This window comes from Physeter macrocephalus, chromosome 21 (genome assembly GCF_002837175.3).
Source record: "Physeter macrocephalus isolate SW-GA chromosome 21, ASM283717v5, whole genome shotgun sequence".
Taxonomy (NCBI): domain Eukaryota; kingdom Metazoa; phylum Chordata; class Mammalia; order Artiodactyla; family Physeteridae; genus Physeter; species Physeter macrocephalus.
The window spans coordinates 106,968,906-106,989,126 of NC_041234.1; the positions used below are offsets into that span (position 1 = coordinate 106,968,906).

The following is a 20,221-nucleotide window of genomic DNA, read 5'->3' on the forward strand; positions in this document are numbered from 1 at the left end:
AACTGGTTTTCTATGCATCAAAAGGCTCTTCCATACAATTCAGGTAGCTTCGCTCAATCTCAATGCAAAGCTCAGTTTATTGCCTTTAGGGAAGGCGATGCTTGAACTAGAAGATGCTATAAGTAGCACAGAGATCCAGTCCCTTTTTGCTGGGCATGTCAGTAACCTGCTGGTCCCTGTGCTGGGCTCTAGGGAAAGTGGTCTTCCTTGGTAAGTGAATTGGCTCAGCCTGTACCACACATTATAGTTCAAACTTACTTCTCACAACTTCATAGAAAAGCTGCCTCCTTGAGGTACCCAGAATGAACAGTCTGTACATTGCGCTTTATATTTTTAACAGGATTCTTAAGGTATAATTTACCCATGTGAAGTGTAGAATTTGATGAGTTTTCTGTTTTTAACTGTTTGGGGTGTCATTTCAGATGGCAGCAGCCGGTGTGGGCTCAATGTTGGGCAGAAACAGGAAAGACCGAAGAAAACCTTTGTGCACAACTTGTTGACACCATCCATCAAGTCAACTGCAACTAGTTCCATTTTCAAATCTTTAGGCTCCGCCCAAGGCACTCCTTCAGAAACAAGCTCCCCAAATGGTGAGAGAAAAGGCTACACTGTCTATACTTATATTCCAGAGGTACTGAATTAGTGTGAGGCCACAGACGTGGTCTTGGGAAATGATTCCTCCTCAAAACGAAATGCACATGTGCATGTGTACACCTGGGCTCACTCTGGACTGAGAAAGCGTGCATAGAAGCACCTAGTGAACTAAGTACGTGCAAATCGGTGGGTTATTAGATTCATGGAGGAGAGAAGAGACTGGAGGTAAAGAAAAAAAATTCATGGGTAATTGCAAACAATCCTCACAAACTGTTAAAATCCGAAGGCACCTCATACATTGTCTAGTGCAACCCCCTCATTTTACAGATGAGGAACCTTAAGCGGGAAAAGGAGAACGCCTTATGGACAGTCTCCGTCAGCAGCAGAACTGGGGCCAGAACTCAGGTCTCCTGGCTCCCAGGCTAGTGCCCATCACACCCCACTGAGAATACCGGGCTGAGCTGCACATGGCTCTTAGATGCTCACCTTCTTCCACAGGAAGCCAAGCTTCTAGGTACAGAGACAGATGTGAGGTGGAGATGGGTGTTAGGAGGGAAAGTGTAGGGAAAGGATTGGTGGAAAGGCCTGAAGTAAGCAGAAAGGCAAACTAGAGCAAAAACTTAAGAACTTCAAGGTGATGTTATGATGACTCCGTGTTCTGTGCTTTAAGATGGACCATAGCGCAGTGGCCTTTGGTTGCCTTTCTTAAAGACCAAAGTAGACTCCGGTTCACACACGGAACCCCTCTGGTGGCCTAGCTGTAGTCATTCTCTCACCATCTCAGTGCTGGTGGTAGAATGGCCTCATGCCCCTGTAGTTTTCATTCTATTGGCTCCATCAGCAGTTCTATTTCCAAGGGCTGTAGGCAATCTGGAAGCAGTATGGTGGGTTAAAAAAAAAAAAGGCACCAAACTTAGAGTCAGAAGACTGGCTCAAGTCACTAACTCCATGACCTTGGGCACATCACTTCTCTACTCGGAACTGCATTCCCTCTACCTTCAACATGGTGGGGTGTGGGGGGGCAGGATGGGTCATCTCCAAAGGGCCTACCAGCTTCAGGACTGTGTGAGGCCACACCATTTTCCAGTTTAGGCTCATTGACTAGTGTCGGAGTCTCCGCCTCCACTTCTACATGGGAAAGTCGGTGCATATGAAGAAAATCTTTCCACGGCCACAAGCGTCCATCAAATTCTGGCCAGCTAACTTGCAGATATGTCGGTGCCCATGTAGAGCCACTGGGGAGCCATGGCCTATAGAGGCACGAGCTGTGGAAGGTTTTTAGTGGATAATGGTTGGGTCTGATTGGGGAATATTTGCAAGACGGTGAGTTAGGCTTGGCTCCCCTGCTGTCCTTGAGGGATATTGTTTCATCAGCAAATATACAGCCCAAATGGACACACTTTTCTTTGAAGGAGCAGTAGTAAATACCATGTCCAGGATTTTAATGTCGTTGGACCAAGCTATAGACCTGGAGAGCCCAGGGGCCTGCATCCAGCACTGAGATGCTCGTCAGTTGTGACAGTAACTCAGCCAGTGGGGCAGGTAGTCCAGTCTCTTGGGCCACAGGTTCTACGACTGCAATCTGGATGCTGCCATCAGACATATGGCAGCCAGAAACTCGATTCCATTAGCACCGAGTGAAAACTTGCGCCCTCTGTACCACTAGGCACTCTCAAACTTGAGAAACAGCTGAACCTTCAGAGCAAGAATATCAAATTTATAGGGGATACAGATAGGTGTGTTATCATTTTATGTTGTCTCTTCCTGAAGGCCTCCAAGGTTTGTCCATGACTAGCCTGCCCTAGGTTAAGGTTACTGTGAATAACATAGCCTGTTATTCACAAGGCAGGAAAAACAGATGCACTTGTAATTGCTTAACAGTGCTGTCAGGATGAATTAATTCACCCCAAATTTAGATTAAAGTATCCGAGGAAAGCACCACAACTTTTACTTTCTTTCTAATTCTTCTATTTATCCCTTCATTTGGTAAACACGTCTTATGGTTCTACTACGTGCAAAGGCCCTAATGCCACAGCTGAAGTTGCTCTTTTTTTCTTTAATGCAGACAACCTTGACGACGATCTTAACTGTTTCTCTCCTTTGAGTTGTGAAGCTGTGCCTAATTGTGTGAGAAGAATATTACCTGTGGAAATCAAAATGAATTCCATTCACAAACAAAGATTTCTTCAATAAATCCCAGCAGAGATACCCACCTTCCCCTACCCCCAGATTGGGGGAAATGTTGATTTTGTGAAAGCATCTGCTCCAACTTTGTATTCTAAATATTATTTTGGAAGGGGCAGAATGAGATAGCATTTAGTGACTATTAAAGCCAGAATAATTCTCCTATTCATTGTAATAGCTGCTTCTTACTTTTTTTGTAGAGAAGATACGAGCCTATAGTTATGATATGTTAGGCAAGAGCTGTCTACAGCGTTGGAGATTTTGTTTCGAAAACTCTTGTGTCTACATCCTGAAAGAAAAAAAAAGATCGTGATCAGGGTCCTTACAGTGCTGAGAGTCAAACAATTTCAGGCGGCAGAAATCTCCAGGTACCCAGTTGGCCTGACACCCACACAGGCAGTAGATAAGAAAAGTCACAAGGTCATACCTTTTGGGCAAAAAAGATGCTATCCTGTTGGCTTGTCTTGACAAAGCACCTGAAATCCCCTTTACTAAAGTTATTTTTTATTTATTTTTTTTTTTTTGCGGTGCGCGGGCCTCTCACCGTTGTGGCCTCTCCCGTTGCGGGGCACAGGCTCCGGACGCGCAGGCTCGGCGGCCATGGCTCACGGGCCCAGCCGCTCCGCGGCATGTGGGATCTTCCCGGACCGGGGCACGAACCCGCGTCCCCTGCATCGGCAGGCGGACTCTCAACCACTGCACCACCAGGGAAACCCCTAAAGTTACTCTTTTGATTGAAGCCCCTTGTTAAAATGTCAACATGTTTTGTGAAAACAGTAGCTCATCAATCCACAGACACCCATCAGTTCCTTAGTGGGGATGAACTTCTCAACCAAGACAGCCCCTGAGGGCACGGGAGGCAGGGTTCTGAGGAAGGGAACAGAACAGGAGCTGTCGGAAGCTGGTGGTTCTTCCTAGGGAGCAAAGGTCAGGGTGAGCAGAACAGTAGGGGATGGAAGAGAGAAGACTCATCCAGAGGCAACGGAGTGACCCTGAGGATGAACTTTGCCTGCCTTACACCCTGTGGCTAAGCATGATGGGTGGCCTTCTAATCCCATCCCACACGCTGCCACCAAGGCTTCTCAGCCAAGGCAGGCTGCTCACGTTTGTCCTTAAGTAGAAACAAGTAAAGAGATGAACATTCTGGAAGGATACACAAGCCACTAGTATCAGTGGGGGTCTTCAGGAAGGGGAATTGGGTATCTGGGAACAAGGGAGGAAGGGAGGCTTACTTTTGAATCTTGTACTGAGAGAGTGTACTATCTCTTCAAGAAATAAATGAAAACAAGAACTTCCCTGGTGGCGCAGTGGTTAAGAATCCACCTGCCAATGCAGGGGACACGGGTTCGAGCCCTGGTCCGGGAAGATCGCACATGCTGCGGAGCAACTAAGCCCAGGAGCCACAACTACTGAAGCCTGCGCGCCTAGAGCCCGTGCTCCGCAACAAGAGAAGCCACTGCTCGCCGCAACTAGAGAAAGCCCGTGCGCAGCAACGAAGACCCAATGCAGCCAAAAATAATTAATTAATAATTTTTTTTAAAAAAGGACAGCTATCAAAGAGTCATTTAAAAAGAGAAATAAATGAAAACAAATAAATAAAGACAATTGGAGCCTTCCAATGAGAAAGAAAGATAAATTCTTGGGTTTCGATACCACACATTTAGTCCCCCATTACTCTCATGAATGTGTATGATGCAGTGGGCTGTGGAGAGAACAGAGCTGAGTTCAAATCCCAGCTCTTAGCAGAGATGTGACAGAGATTCCTAAATGTGAGGCTTGGGGAAGTAATAATAACAGTACATTCATCATAGAGTTGAAGTGAGGCTTAAATGAGATGAGGGTTATACATTTTCCAGCACAGTGAAGCATAGTATGACTTAACCCCTTTTCCCTTCTAACTCCCACCCACTATGGAAGCAACCTAAGTGTCCATCAACAGGTGAATGGATAAGGAAAATGTGGTGTATATATATAATGGACTACTACTCGGGCATAAAAAAGAATGAAATTTTGCTATTTGCAGCAGTGTGGATGGACCTAGAGGGTATTATGCTCAGTGAAATAAGTCAGACGGAGAAGGACAAGTGCTGTATGATATCACTTATATGTGGAATCTAAACAAACAATCAAAGAAAACAAAATAGAAACAGACATAGATACAGAGAACAAACTGTTGGTCCCCAGACCTGGTGTGGGAGGGGTGAAATAGGTGAAGGGAATTAAGAGGCACAAACTTACAGTTATAGAATAAATAAGTCACAGCAATGTAATATACAGTATAAGGAATATAGTCAATAATACTGTAATAATTTTGTATGGGGACAGATAGTTACTGGACTTGTCACAGTGATCATTTCATAATGTATTTGTTGGATTGCTCTGTTGTACATCTGAAACTAACAAAGTCCTACATCAACTATACTTCAATAGAAATTTTTTAAAAAGAAAAAAAGTAATTACAAAGCTCCTTGGAGCTTCAGGGCACAGGCTCTGGCTTTTCATTCTCTGCTGTGCTCTGGATACCCTGTGGGCAAACTGGCAAACACTGAAGAGCACTAAACTCTCTCCAGGGCAAGTCATCTGGGATAACCCTTACCCCCCCCACCCCCAGGGATATGGGAAGTTTGGGGGTGGAAGGGTAAGTAAGAGAAGGTAAAGCTTGTATCCTCAACATTCAGGCCTATGGTTAATTGGTGTGTTTCTCATCTGAACTTCAAGCATTTAGGGAACACAAAGGATTTGGAGCAATGGAGGAAGGATCTAGTTATACCTCTGCTGATTACACGAAACAAATGAAATGAATTAGATTCATACTTATAATGTGTGGTGACCCGTAGGCACTCCATAAATATTTGTTGCATGCAATGCAGGAATGAATGGCCTAAAATACATGAGTGTATGAAAGCAACAGCTGCTTTTTCCTAATCTGGGGTCTCTTATCTCAGTGCTGAGTAAACCTATGTTCTCCACTAATATGTAAGCGTCATGAAGGTAGGAACCTTGTCTGTCTTGTTGACCACTGTACTCTTAGTGCCTAACACAATATTTCAGTCAAGGTTCTTTGGTTGCCAGCGACAGAAGCCACATGTCTCTGACTGACAGCCTTGACTGTCAGTTCTGGTTACCCAAGGAGAAAGGACTTGGTTGAATGGGTTTGGGGAATTTAAATAATTTATGGGGAGGTTAAAGAACAGGGCTTGCAAAAGGACAGAGGTCTACAAATCAGGAACCATAGCGGATTGTCTTCTGTCAGGGAATCTTCTTGGTAGAGCACGACTGCTGGGAAGAAAACTAATTTCTTGTAGTCTTATGTTACTACTTTAAGATTCAGAGTCTCATGAGACTGCTCCTGATAGGCTGAGCTTAACTTTTGTGCTGTACTGGGTAGTGAGAGGAGGTATGTGGCAGAAGGGAGTCCTTCAGGGAGCCCTTTGGTTTTCACAGTAGCAGGACAAGAGCTTGGGTTTACCACCCCACCAAGAATACCCAGAATGGGGGAGAAATCATTCTGCAAAAAGAAATTAGGCTGCTGTTAGGAATGGATGAGTAGGTTGGAGAAAAATCCACATTTGCCCACGATATACAATATAGGACTGAATGTGTTTTGGTTGAATCGATGGCTAATTCGGTAACATACTTATTCAATAAGTGTACAGTAGTGCTTAGAAGAGAAGGTCTCTCCCCCACGTCTCATGCCTCATCATGTATTCACTTATTTTTTAAAGGCTAAGGTATATCAGGATGTTGAGAGAGTTGAAGAGTTCAAGATAAGCATCCCAGAATTATAGAGAAGAGTGCTGTTAGAAAAGGTGAGTTTTAGAGATCTTGGATACATAAGTTGACCTCACTCTAAAGAAAATCAGTATATGAAAATGAGCGTAGTTATTTGTCTATGTTGTTGTCATCTCTCACCAGGGTTCACAACTGATTACATTCTTTTGTGAAGGTGCTTCACCATACAGCTTTCTAAGAGTTCCCCCAAATATCTGAAAATATATTTTGATCCCAACTTCTAGGACCCTTCAGCTCTGAATAGGGAGGGCTCAGTTGTGGGAGAAGGAAATCTGCTTACATTCCCCATCTTACCATACTCTTGGCATGACACTCCCAAAGTGAGATTCATAGAAAAGGGGGAGGCGTATGGCATTCAGGGCCCTGCACTGGAGGACTCTGGTGTGACTATTAAGAAAAGCCCCCAAAGAAATCAATAGTAAGTGGTAACTTCAAATATTGAAAAAAAAATTCATCTCATCTAAATGCATAAGAAAGCTACAGATGTTTCCTTAACATATGCAGTCTTATGCAAATGATTATGTAAATTAAACAAAAAGTTGGGACTGGTAAATTCCCAAGTTTTCAAGATTTACTTATGTGAAGCTAGTATTCATCATAGAAATAGGTGGAAGGTTTTTGCTCACACCTTCTATCACTTAGATGGGAGGGGAGGCAAGCCTGAAGGATGTGCTACATTAATAGGGGGAAGGCACTCAAATCAGGGGATGTACTAGATAGATGGTTAGATAGTTAGATAGATAGATAGATAGATAGATAGATAGATAGGTAGATAGATAGATAGGTAGACAGATAGTTTTCACCTTCAAAATGTTAGCCAGCTCATCCATCATGCTTAGCTGGTTTTGGGGCAGCAATGGGACTAGAAATGGAAATGAATCTGGGTTGCAGTGAATTTTGATGAAGGCCTAGTTCATGCAAAAAAGATTAAAAAATAAATCCTCAGCCCACCAATTCCCAGAGGAATGGAAAACTTTGGAGCAATTATAGGGGAAGAGTAAAGACCTAGTGTAACAGCCTCCATCAAATCTTCAGACACTGGCCCTTTCAGGGGTAGAGACAGAGGGGTACACTTTATAGTGGATCAGACTTCCCCAGTTGGTGGACCTAAAAAATCAGGTTGTGAAGGCTGACAGTGAGCTGGGTTGTCCTCTAACCATAACTTTTTTTTTTTTTTTTTTTAACATCTTTATTGGAGTATAACTGTTTTACAATAGTGTGTTAGTTTCTCCTTTACAACAAAGTGAATCAGTTATACATATACATATGTTCCCATATCCCTTCCCTCTTGCGTCTCCTAACCATAACTTTTTAAACAGGTTTCCTAATGATGGTTTCCAAATGTTTGCTCTTTCAAAAGAATGCTGCAATAAATAGTCTTGTACATGTCCCCCCAAAAAGAAATAGGTTTGTGGACTTGAGGTTGGGGGACTGTTTCCTAGCATTGGAGCCAGTGGCCATACAGCTAGTGACTGCTTCCTTTTGACTGCGTCCAGAAATGTGAGCAAGTAAAGGTTTCAGGGAGGTCGGACATTCTTTTAAGCTGTTTATCTGACCAAGTACAGCATGCTGGTCATTACAGGTGCTTCCTCTGGGCCCAGCCCTCTGCCAAACACCATAGAGGATGCAGTGATATATAAGCCACAGTGCTACGCATAAGACACTGGGACTGTCCTTGGGGTAATAAAACATCCACACCGGTAACAAATTGTCTGTAGTAACATATGTTCACCCTAGAAACTGTGTGGTAGAGACCCTCAGGCATAATATACAGAAGTCACTTAATTATAAATGTAATTCCTCAAATACTTATTGAGAACCCACTATGTTTGCGGTGCTGAATAAGACAGATACAATTCCTACAATTGACTGGGGAGACAGGAAACCAAACGCCCAATAGCAATACTGTGTGTGATACTGTCATACGCTATTACTGGAGGTTTCAATTTATACAGCTGGTGGGAGGACAAATAGATACAGCCTCTTTGGAGAACTGTTTCGTAGTTTCTAATAAAAAATTAAACAACTCTATGACCCAGCAATTCCACTCCTAGGTATACGCCTTAGAAAAATGCAAACGTATGTCCACAAAAAGACTTGTACACAAATGTTCATAGCCGCTTGGTATTCATAACAGCCAAAAACGTGGAAACAACCCAAATACTCGTCAGCAGTCGTAGCAAACAAATCGTGGGAGGCTCACACAGAGTAATACTACATGACAGTGAAAAACGAATGAACTATGGGTACACGGAACAACATGGGTAAATGTAAAATATATATTGAGTGAAATAAACCAGACATAAAAGATTATATACAGTATGATTTCATTTCTATGAACAGGCAAAAATAATTGATGGTTATAGAACTCAGGATAGTGGTTATCTCTGAGGGAAGGGTGTATACTGGGAAGGTGCAAGAGGGAAATTTCTGGGGTGCTGGAAATGGTATGTATCTTGATCTAGATGTTGGTTACAAAGGAATATACACATATAAAAGTTCATCCAGCTGCACACTTAAAATAGAGCATTTTATCCACTTTATGTATGCTGTCTCTCAACTGAAAAGGAGAAGGGAAAAACTTTTTGGAGGGTACTTTAGCAGTATCCACCCAAACTTAAATGTACATGTAATTATCCCCAGAAATCCAATTTCTAGCATTTTATCCTAGCATAGAAATACAAAGATGTATGGGCAAAGTTCTTTACAGCAACCCTGGAACAGTGAAAACTGTAAATAAACTAAAGCCCAACAATATCATAATGGTTAAATAAATGTGGGCTATACATAATATGAGATAATATGCAGCTAATAAAAAGAATAAGTTACATCAATATGATTAATAATGTAAAGATATCCACAATATAGTTTAGGCTAAAAAGCAAATTGCAAAATAGTACATATAGTATGATAAAATATGTGTAAAAATAAAACGTTGTGTGTATGCATATCCGTATATATGTAGCCCACAGAAAGTTTGTAAGGATACACACCCTCTTGTTAACAGTGGTTTACCTCTGGGGAGAGTGATTGGTGGGGACTTTCACTTGTTATTTTATATACTTACGGATTGTTTTAATTTTTATAAAATTAAAGCCTATATACGTTTTTTAATTTAAAATGTTAGTAATAAAAAAATAAAATTTTAGTAATGATCAAATAAGTGTAGTGCTTTGAGTTTCCCTGTCTTGGCTGATATCATTCACTCAATGAGATAGTAACAGTAGAAGTAATCAAAGGGGGATTGTTGAGAAAGATGACAAGTTCAGTCTTGGACATCTGGTTTTGAGATGCCTGCAGGACATTCAGGTGTAGATGTTTAGAAAGGAGTTGGGTAGGTAGGTCTGGATCAGAGGGGAGCAGTTAGGGATGGAGATAGAGATTTGGGGGGTATGGATGGCGATCAAAGCCACTGTAGGGATCAGTGTGATTATTGAGGGATAGTATACAGCGGAATAATGGAAGCAAGGAGGCCCAGACATGAGGAACACGAAGGGCCCGACAGAAGTGGATCAGCCTGCAAAAGCCATCTTGAAGGAATGGCTAGAGACGTAGGAAGGAGACCAAAAGTATGAGGTGTCATGCAAGCCAAGAAGGGAGAGGTTCACAACAGACAAAGTAGTGACAATATGCTGGGGAGAATGGAAATATGAAAAGGGGAGAAATATCTCTTCAGGATTTAGCGACAAGGAAACTCTAGTGAGATCAGGAGGTTGAGTGTGTAGGGGGGCAAATGTAGCTCTTTCACGCTTAAGGAAACTTTTTTTTTTCATATAGAATTTTTTCATGGGAGTCAAAGTATTGAAACAATTGCCACTACCCCCCCCCTCACTAGCTGTTATTATTTTTCTTGTAAACATTTCACTAATTCTTAGAGAATGGTCTCAAGGGAAGCTGCTCTGAAGTGCTTTTTCAGTTACTTGAGTCTGCGATCAGTGTGGTAAGTTACTGGCAGGCATTTTGGTGAAAGACCCATCCATAGTTAGGAAGGATGAGGCCAGTGGGAGGGTTCTAAACCTACACTGATTGCTCAAAAATATAGCTCTTTCAATAAATTTAGTTGCTACGTTGCAGGAGGTGGTGGTGGAGATGGGGGTCACCGGAAAGGATTGAGGTTGAGACAGATTTTTTTTACTATCATATTAAAATCAGAAAGACTTGAACACATTGACATGGTGATGGGAAGTATCAAGAGCTAGTTGAAGTATAGAGACTGAAATACGGAGGGGGAGAGGGTACAATTTAGCCAACTGAGCAAGGAAGGAGGGGATGGGATCCATAGCCCAGATGGAAAGATACCTCCTAGACAGAAGGTGAGGCACTCCATTGTAACAGGAAGGAAGGTTTAAAATAGCTGCTATGGAGAACAGGAGGAAGCGCTGAGGGAGGAGACAGAAGACAGAAGAATTTGTAGGCCTCCTTCCAGCTCCACTTGAGGTCATGATCTGGGGGATGGTGTGAGTTCATCTCCTGGGAGTGAGGGTAGAGGTGGAGGGTCTATACAATGTCAAGATCTCTGATCAACTGGGTTACTTGATTCAAACAACTAGTCGATTCAGTGAAGGAAAGCTGCCAACATAATTACTTGGCACCAGAAGAGCCCAAATCGTGATTACATCCCCAGTGGAAACATTTGGATCGAATTCCATCACCCGAGGCTCTATAGCATGTTGGAGAAAAGGAGACCTAACAGTAGCACCTCATTACTCTAGTCACAGCTCAGAAGCAGCTGCCTTTACTATTCGCACCCTCACCAACAATACTTTTCTAAATTGGAATGTTTCTTATTGCAGCATTACTTATGCTGACAGGAACTTGGAGTGGCAAAATGTGGTGGACACACGTTTGGGAGTCGTTGTCAGCAATTAGAAGCAAGGGATTAGATGTAGATAGAGCAACATGTATAGACTTTGAAAACATGCTGGGTAGAAAAAAATAGCAAGACACAGAATAATATTTAGTATAATACCAGTTACAGAAATTAAAAGCATTCATTGAAAATGATAATACTCATTTTATAAGAATACATACAAACAAAAATATAGTAATTAACCAGAAGAGAATGGTGGCCAATGAGGGAGGAGAGTGTGAATGATATGCTGGGATGGCCGGGAATAAATAAATTCTGTGTTTGAGTAGCTCAACTTTCTGCGCCTAAGGCACTAACTAAATACAGAGATAAACAAATAAATCCAAACACTTCCTAATCTCTTGAAGACTTTGTTTCAAGCAACACCTTTATCGCCAACCCAGAATAGTGGACTCACACAGGATCAGAGCTGTGGGAGAGCGTGCAGGTCATGTAGGGCTGCCCCTCACCTCGCCACTGATTCTTATCGAGGAAGAAAATGAAGCTCTGAGAAGGGAAATGACTTGGCCAAAGTCACACTCTCAGTTGCAAAACTTAGACTAGACTCAGATCTCCCAAGCCCTGTACTCCTTCCCCTGAACCCTGCACATCCACTCGAGAGAATTCTCACTTGTTTTGTTGTTGTTGGCCTCTTAAATGAATTCAACTTCATCCTATGGTTTCCGTTTATTTTTTTTTAATCAAAAAATAAAAGCAGTAAAAAGGTGTACTGCCCTGCTTTGCTTACACCGTGGTTAAAACCAGTGAAACTTATCCCAATTGCAAGGGTTCTCAACAATTTTTTTAAAAGTCTATGACACACTTTTAAAAAACTTTTATTGAGATATGATAGCTAGCTTGAAGGGCTTTCAAAAGTTTACCGAACAAGGCAGTAATAATAATAATGTCGCCCCTACTTCACTGCTACAGTGTCTCACAGGGCCTGGGATAGCATGGCGACGTTAATCTACGCGTTTATCAGCACACGTCACCCTGTGTCACGGTTTGAGTAGAACAGTTCCCTTCACTGACCGGCCTCACTTATATACCCATGAGTCATGTGAACGTGCAGTCTTTCTGGAGTGATATTGTTCTGTGACATCCATTTAATGTTGTTTGATGTTGCCCTATGCCTCTTCCCCCCTTGCGGGTTGAACTCCAGTCCTTTCTTGACTCACCAGAGGGGTTCAGGGCACACCTGCTGAGCCCCACTGCCACAGGCTATAATGGGAAGGCAGCAGAATGGAGTCATTATTAGTCTCAGAGAGGCCAGGGTTTAAATGCTAGACCTGTCACTGTGTCACCAACCCTTGGCAAGATACTTAAGCTGTTTAATACAATCCAACAAAAATTCATGGACCTATTATAGGCAAGGTTCTGTTCTAGGTGCTCGGGGGTAGAGTAGCAAATGAAACAGATGAAAATCCCTGCCCTCATGAGCTGACGTTTTAATAAGGGGGAGATAGACAACAAACAATTAACATAATAAATAAGTTAGAAGGTAGAAAATGTCATGGACTAAATAAAAAGTTGAGAAGCGTACTTGGGTATTGGGTTGCTGGGGAGAGGGTGCAGCGTGCAGTATTAAATAGGGTGGTCAGGGTAGGTCTTATTGAGAGGTGACATTTGGGCAAAGAGGAAAGGAAATTAGCCATATGGCTACCAGTGGTGGACAGAGGTATTTCTGGCAAGACCAAGGAACAGGGAGGTGGCAGTGGAGGGGTGAGGAATGCTTGAATTCTGGATATATTTTGAAGGTGGATCCATCATGATTTCCTGACAGATTGGGTATGGTGATTGAGAAAAATAAGATATCAAGACTGACTCCAAGGGCTTCCCTGGTGGCGCAGTGGTTGAGAATCCACCTGCCGATGCAGGGGACGCGGGTTCTTGCCCCGGTCCGGGAAGATCCCACGTGCCGCGGAGCGGCTGGGCCCGTGAGCCGTGGCCGCCGAGCCTGTGCGTCCGGAGCCTGTGCTCCGCAACGGGAGAGGCCACAACAGTGAGAGGCCCGCGTACCACCAAAAAAAAAAAAACATTGACTTGAATAAAGGTAATTTAAAAAAAAAAAAAAAGAATGACCCCAAGGTTTTTGGCCTGAACAACCAGAAGTGTGGAAATCCTGCCTGCAACTGATGAAAGGTGTAGTTACTGCCCACATCTGATGAAAGGCAGAGTTTGGAACAGGTTTTCCTTCTTTCTTACTTGTTTATTGTGGGGAAAGATCAGAAACAGTGTTTCGGACACGTTGAGATGTCTATTAGAAATGGTAGTGGAGGATTTCCCTGGTGGCGCAGTGGTTAAGAATCCGCCTGCCAATGCAGGGGACACGGGTTCGAGCCCTGGTCCGGGAAGATCCCACATGCCGCGGAGCAACTAAGCCTGAGCGCCACAACTACTGAGCCTGCGCTCTAGAGCCTGCGAGCCACAGCTACTGAGCCCGTGTGCCACAACTACCGAAGCCCACGCGCCTAGAGCCCGTGCTCGGCAACAAAGAGAAGCCACCGCGATGAGAAGCCCGCGCACCGCAAGGAAGAGCAGCCCCCGCTCGCTGCAACCAGAGTAAAGCCCGCGTGCGGCAATGAAGACCCAACGCAGCCAAAAATAAATAAATAAATAATAAATAATAAAAAGAAATCCTAGCGGAGATGATGTTGAGTAGGAACACAAGCCTGAAGTTCAAGGGATAAGTCTGGGCTGGAGGGACAAATTTGGGAGTCGTGGGTATAGTGATGGCCACGAGACTAGATGAGACCACCTGAGGAAGGAGTGCAACTAGAGAAGAGCTCCAAAGACTGAGGCCTGAGGCCCCACAGCATCAAGAAGTCAGAGATGGGACACAACCAGCAAGGGAGACTAAGGAGTGATCTGTGAAGTTGGAGGAAAAGCAAGAGAGCAAGGTGCCCCGAAAGCTAAGGAAGGAAGTGCATGGAGGAAGGAGTGATCCACTGTCCAGTGCTGCGGACGGGTCAAGGACAACTGCGACTGGGAACTGACCCATGGATTGGGAATGTGAAGGTTATTGGTGACTTCACTGGAGCAGGTGTTATAAACGGTGGAGGCGAGATCCTGATTGGAGTAGCTCTAAGGAAAAATTGGAGACAAGGAGCGGAGGCAACTCTTTAATGGTGTTTGCTGTGAGGGGGAACAAAGAAATGGGTGGTAGATGGCAGATGATGCCTTAGCCCCCTCCTCTGTACAAAGGGATTGATAGCATTGTCTATCTCTCAACATTAATGACAAAATTAAAGAAGATTCAATGCAAATTTTTTGAGTACTGCGATAGTACGTGTAATATGTCTATCACATAATTGGCACTCAAGGAAAGGTAGTTATTCTTTTAATAGCGATTGTCCATTAAATATTATAACATTAAAATAGAATTAAAAGCATATTCCTTTTAAAATCACACAGATGTTAGTGTCCTAGGCCAACAGATGAGTCATTGTGTGAGGGAACAAAAAATCTCAGAATAAGTTTTGCTGTAGTGCACATCAAACCACATCTCACAAGATGACCTCCAAAGAACACATCAGCTGAGTTTTCATCACATCTGTGTTCCCTAGAATGTAGTAATTATATGTAACTACCAGAGGCCTAGGAAAAAAGCTTCTTTCAAAACCACAATCTTCTCTCAAAATGGGACAAGCATCTCCATTAGTGAGCATATCTCTTAAGTGTGACAAGGCCGTAAAGTTGGCCTCCTTTTTTCCTGTATATACATTATTTTTTTCCTCTCTCAGCCCCTAATTGCCAAGTTAAATGTCACAGAAGTAAACTGACCGCTGAGAATTTTCTCCTGTCCAAGCCAATACACCTTCTAAAATCTTTTTAAGATGGTGAACAAACGCTATTACATAAGCTACGAGTTGTGAAGCCTGAGCAGACCTGAGGAGAGTTTATCTGTGAAAGAAAGTAAAACTTAAAACGAAGTTAAGCTGACAAGTATTGAATATATAGTGGTATACACAATAGTTAGCGTGTCGTACGTTAATTAGGCGTAAGTGGTGAGCTATTAGCATGAGTGATTCGAATTAGTTATTCTGTTACACAGCCAAGCCTGATTGCATCTTTCCTCTTTGTTAATTTTCCAGGCACTGATATTTCTATTAATGGTGAAGATGTTCTCCAAAACATCACATTCTATCATGTTTGTTTACTTGTTAATTCCTTTCTGTTTCCAAGAAAAGGTGTTCTTCCTTTCTAAGAAACACGCTTCCATCACCTCCTCAGGGATCTACCTCCATCACTTCCCTCTCCTCCATGACCCAAATCTGTCCTCTGCTCACAATGCCCAAACCTCTGGCATACTAAAATTCCTTCCCCAGAATCTGTCTCCCCCACAAGCCAGCACCCTGTTCTGCCTTCTTCCAGCACCAAACCCCTCACAATTCCCAGTTTCTCATTTTTCAGTCCTTCTTCCTCCCCTGCACTACTGAAACTGCTTGGGCAAAGATCACCAAGGACCTACTAATTAACTTATCTGATGATTTCCTCTCAGCCCTTATCCTTTTCAACCTCTTGTAGCATTCCAAACTATTGACACCCCTCCATGCTGAAACTTTGTCCTGCCTCAGCTTCCTTGACACCATTCTGTCCTGGCTCTTGTTGGCTTTTCCCCGAGTTCTCTCCTCAGTCCTCTCCTCTTCTTGCTTTGTATATTCTCCCCGGGAGAGAGAATTCACTCCTATGGCTTTTGTTAGCAATAATGTGCTTGTAAGTTTCATGTCTGTAGCTCTAGCCTAACCCTCTCTACTGAACTCCAGCCCTATATTTCCAACTCTTATTGGACATCTGCACCTGAATGACTCCTAGACACCTCACGCCCCAACTCATTAACTTAATCCCATCTGCCCAAATGAGAAATCTGGGCGTCATTCTCAAGTCTCTCCAATGTCTGGCCACCCACGTTCAATTTGTTCCCCAGTTCTGAAATGCCTCTGGAGTCCTTACTTCCCTCTTCTTCTCCAGGTACCACGAACTTGATTCAGTGTCTCTGCATCTTTTATAGGATGTCTCTCCTCCCCCACCAACTCTACTGGCTTCAACCACATGGAACTGCATAGCGTTCCCTGAAAGTCCAATAATGTCTTCCACTAAGGAGCAGAGCCTAACTTGCTTATATTTCTCAAATGTATTTCTTATATTGTAGAAAATACCATCTGTGTTCAACCTACAGTATATGCAGGCTCCAAGCCAATTATGCTGCATTACCGAGTATTCAGTGTAAGGAAGCTCTGGGGCTGATGGGCTGCAATGTGCTTTGTTGTATTAACAGGGCCCTTTGGGTCCCTGGCTGGTCTGTGACCCCCTCTCTCTGCCCCGCTCTGGAAGTATTATGCAGATTAGAAAAGATCAACTAATGACCAGATATCATTCAGGGGACTCCTACCTTATTCTGTGCAGTGAAGGTCTATAAAAGGAAAATGCCCATTCACTCATCCAAAACAAAATGGAACCCCATGGTAAGCTGGAAAATGTAGGCCTAATTCCTGGTAGCGGCCTTTCCCCGGGGTCCTCCACTCAACCCATTTGGAGAGAATGGATCTGATTGCAGTTCTCTCAGCTCATTGTAAAGGAGTATTCACATTTGACAAAGGTGTATTTTAAGAATATCTCTGTCACATTGTTACATTTTTGTTTCAGACAAGAAATCCTAGCATAGTACAGTATTTCTTAGATCTTTCCTTCATTTCTCCAGCCATAGCCCAAATGCAGATATTAACCACGTCATTCCCGAGCAATTATAAGGTCTCTCCACCTCCCATGTTAGTCTACGTGATTCCTCTTTCCAAAGCCATTCACTTATTTATCCAGTCTGCCTATTGGTTCATCAGTTAACAAGCATTCATTAACAGTTGGGCACTGGCCACTGTGCTAGGCCCTGAAATCAGGGAAGGGGAGGAAGATATAAAGTAAATCAGGGGACTTCCCTGGTGGCACAGTGGTTAAGAATCCACCTGCCAGTGCAGGGTACACGGGTTCGAGCCCAGGTCCGGGAAGATCCCACATGCCGTGGAGCAACTAAGCCCGTGCACCATAACTGCTGAGCCTGAGCTGTAGAGCCCGCGAGCCACAACTACTGAGCCCGCGTGCCACAACTACTGAAGCCCGCGTGCCTAGAGCCCGTGCTCCGCAGCAAGAGAAGCCACCGCCATGAGAAGCCCACGCACCGCAACGAAGAGTAGCCCCCGCTCGCCGCAACTAGAGAAAGCCCGCACACAGCAGCGAAGACCCAACACAGCCAAAATAAATAAATAAATTTATTTTTTTTAAAAAAAAGTAAATCAGACCCCCACAAAAGGTCCACAATTCAGTGCGGGAGATAGACATCTCTGCCTGGAGAGACTCCATTCTCCTCTCTGTGCGAGCAATTCTTCGTGCTTCAACTCAGCACTCAAATATCACAGGCAGAGGGGTTTGCTGCTCCTTGGTGCTCCCCCAGCGCTTTGTTTACATCTTCACTGGGGTGCCTGTTGCAGTGGATTGAATATTCTCTCTTATCTCAAGACAGTGATCTCCTTGATTATGAGCTTTAGACGTGTAGAGCTTAATGCATCAGAGACGGCTCAGACATCGCCGAACGAAGCAACGCAAGAGGAGTTCAACTTCCTGCCACACTGAGTTCCAAGCAGAACGCCATCTGTTGAAGGGCGGGGGCTCTTCTTTACTCTGCAAGACCTCTTCTGCAGCCAGACAACCTGCTTGCCAGTCCATGAGTAAGCAATGATTCGCCTGTCTCCAACACCCAGAAATCCCATTCCTGGCCCACCTGTTTGTAGCCCGGTGCTTCTCAACTTAAATGTGCACCCAAATCAGTTAGACATCTTATTACAATGCAGATGCTCAGTCAGGAGATCTGGAAGAGGTGCCTGAGATTCTACATGTCTAATAAGCTCCCAGGTGAAACCCATGCTGCTGGTCCAAGGACCAGACTTTGAGGAGCGAAGACTCTAGCCAGCTTTCCCTATTCTTAGGCCTGCTAGTGACTTAAGTTAGGACCACCCCATAAGGCTTTGTAGAAATGCCCAGCATCAAGGCACCCAGCGGAGGAGGATAATGAGGGTTGAAAGCTAAACGGTGCGTACCAGGCTCTGCACCCCGGCACTGGCCACATCTGCTGGCAGGAAGGGGCACCTTCCCCCCACCTTTCTTCTACTTCCCACAAAGGCTCTGTAAGCCCCGTGCGCCTCCAGGACTGCATCCATCGGAAGGGAGCACCTTTTTTCTAATTCACACAAAGCTGCCCTATGGTCTAGCAGCCTCGGCCATGAGTGACACCCAGCCTACCCCGCTCCTGTATCTTTTGCTCCTTTCTGACTGATCACTCAGGTTGCTGATTCTGTATACAATTTGATTTTGCTCTGTCACTTTCATGGGTGCCCCTGCATTTGTTGATATGTGAGAAACAGCAGGATGTAAAAGAGCACTGTACTCTTCATCACAGGACTTGGGCTCCAGACCCAGCTCCTCTTCTACTCACCTCGTGACGTCAGGCAAGGCACATAAAGCCTATGAGCCTTGGTTTCATCATGTATCAAATGAGGATTGTTAAGACCTGCTGTACCGGCTTCTCTTGGTTATTGTGCGGATCAAAAGTGATAACCTGGGGGAAAGCCCTTTGTAAATTGTAAGGTTCTGTACAAATGTTAAGGATTATTACGAAGGGGTTAGGTGGCATATCTTTAAATCCCTTTGTAATTCTCCCCAGCACGGAAGCACAGTGACCTGGTCGACTAGCTGACTTCACAGGAGTGTGCTCTGCAGATCCTCTCTAAAAAGCCCAGCGACTTTGGCGAAGGCACTGTGTGCCAAATTTAGAAGGAACTGTAACTCAAGTCCATCAGCTTGCAGAGTCAGCAGGAAGATAACATCTTTCATGCAATCACAGTGGTTTCACAGGAATTAGTCTGTACAGAAACACCAAAGACACCAAATTCCAAAAAGTTGCTTTTAAAGGTAATCTTTCATTTTTTTCAGATTTGGAAGGTTGACTCACCTGTTTATATGCTAAAAAGAACCCCCTTATTTTGATTTCTGAATACTTTCCCTCCTAGTAGTCAAACTTATTATGGAATAAAACATTTTGATAATTGCTTTTTAATATGATGAAAGGTTGGAACCTTTTCCAATGACAAGGAAATGAGAGAATATAATGGAATGATGTCTTGTAATTTTTATAACTTCCAAATAGCAATGAGAGAGTCGTTCATTTATTCACTGAAGTTTCCTTCCAGAATCACAGAATTACTCCTACACAGCAATTAGGAGGGAGAGATGAATGTTTAAGCCTTAGCTGTAACTTGTCTTCTGGGGAGGAGGGGACTAGGTTTAAGCTGTTGACAATGGGAAAAGCTAATTAACAAATAGAAAATTTTAGTTATTATTTTCCTATGTTCTGAAAAGCTTTTCCAAATTGAGGAGTTAAATAAACCATCACTATAGCCTTCAACGCTTTTCTTTTAGAAAGGAAGTCAAGGTAAATAAATCTAAATGTTCATCTTTTAAGTGTTAATCTTTACTTTAAATATACGGTTCTTTGGAGGAAGGTTTCTTACCTATCACTTGTCAAAGTCCATGGCTGGGCAGTTCAGTGGGTAGGAGCCCAGAGCTGACAATTCCACGTGTTCAGAACCTTGTGGGCCCCTCAGCTTCCCCCGCTTCTCAAGGTTACAGCCAAGCCTGCCAGTGTGGGTCGCAACTCACCGAGGGCACTGGCCAAGAGAGTGGGGAGGGTTTCAAACAGAGCCATCCTCGCTCTCTCGCCTCATGAATTATTTCCTTGATTGCTAGAGAGGCCAG

General features: G+C 43.7%; 1 protein-coding gene across 1 annotated transcript in view; it reads left to right on the plus strand.

Moving 5' to 3' along the window:
- ADGRG4 (adhesion G protein-coupled receptor G4) overlaps positions 1 to 20,221 on the plus strand; it is a 115,534-nt gene that overhangs the window by 80,023 nt on the left and 15,290 nt on the right. Inside the window, 2 exon segments of the mRNA XM_028482340.1 lie at positions 423 to 590; positions 2,660 to 2,721. Coding sequence (XP_028338141.1) covers positions 423 to 590; positions 2,660 to 2,721 — 230 coding nt within the window.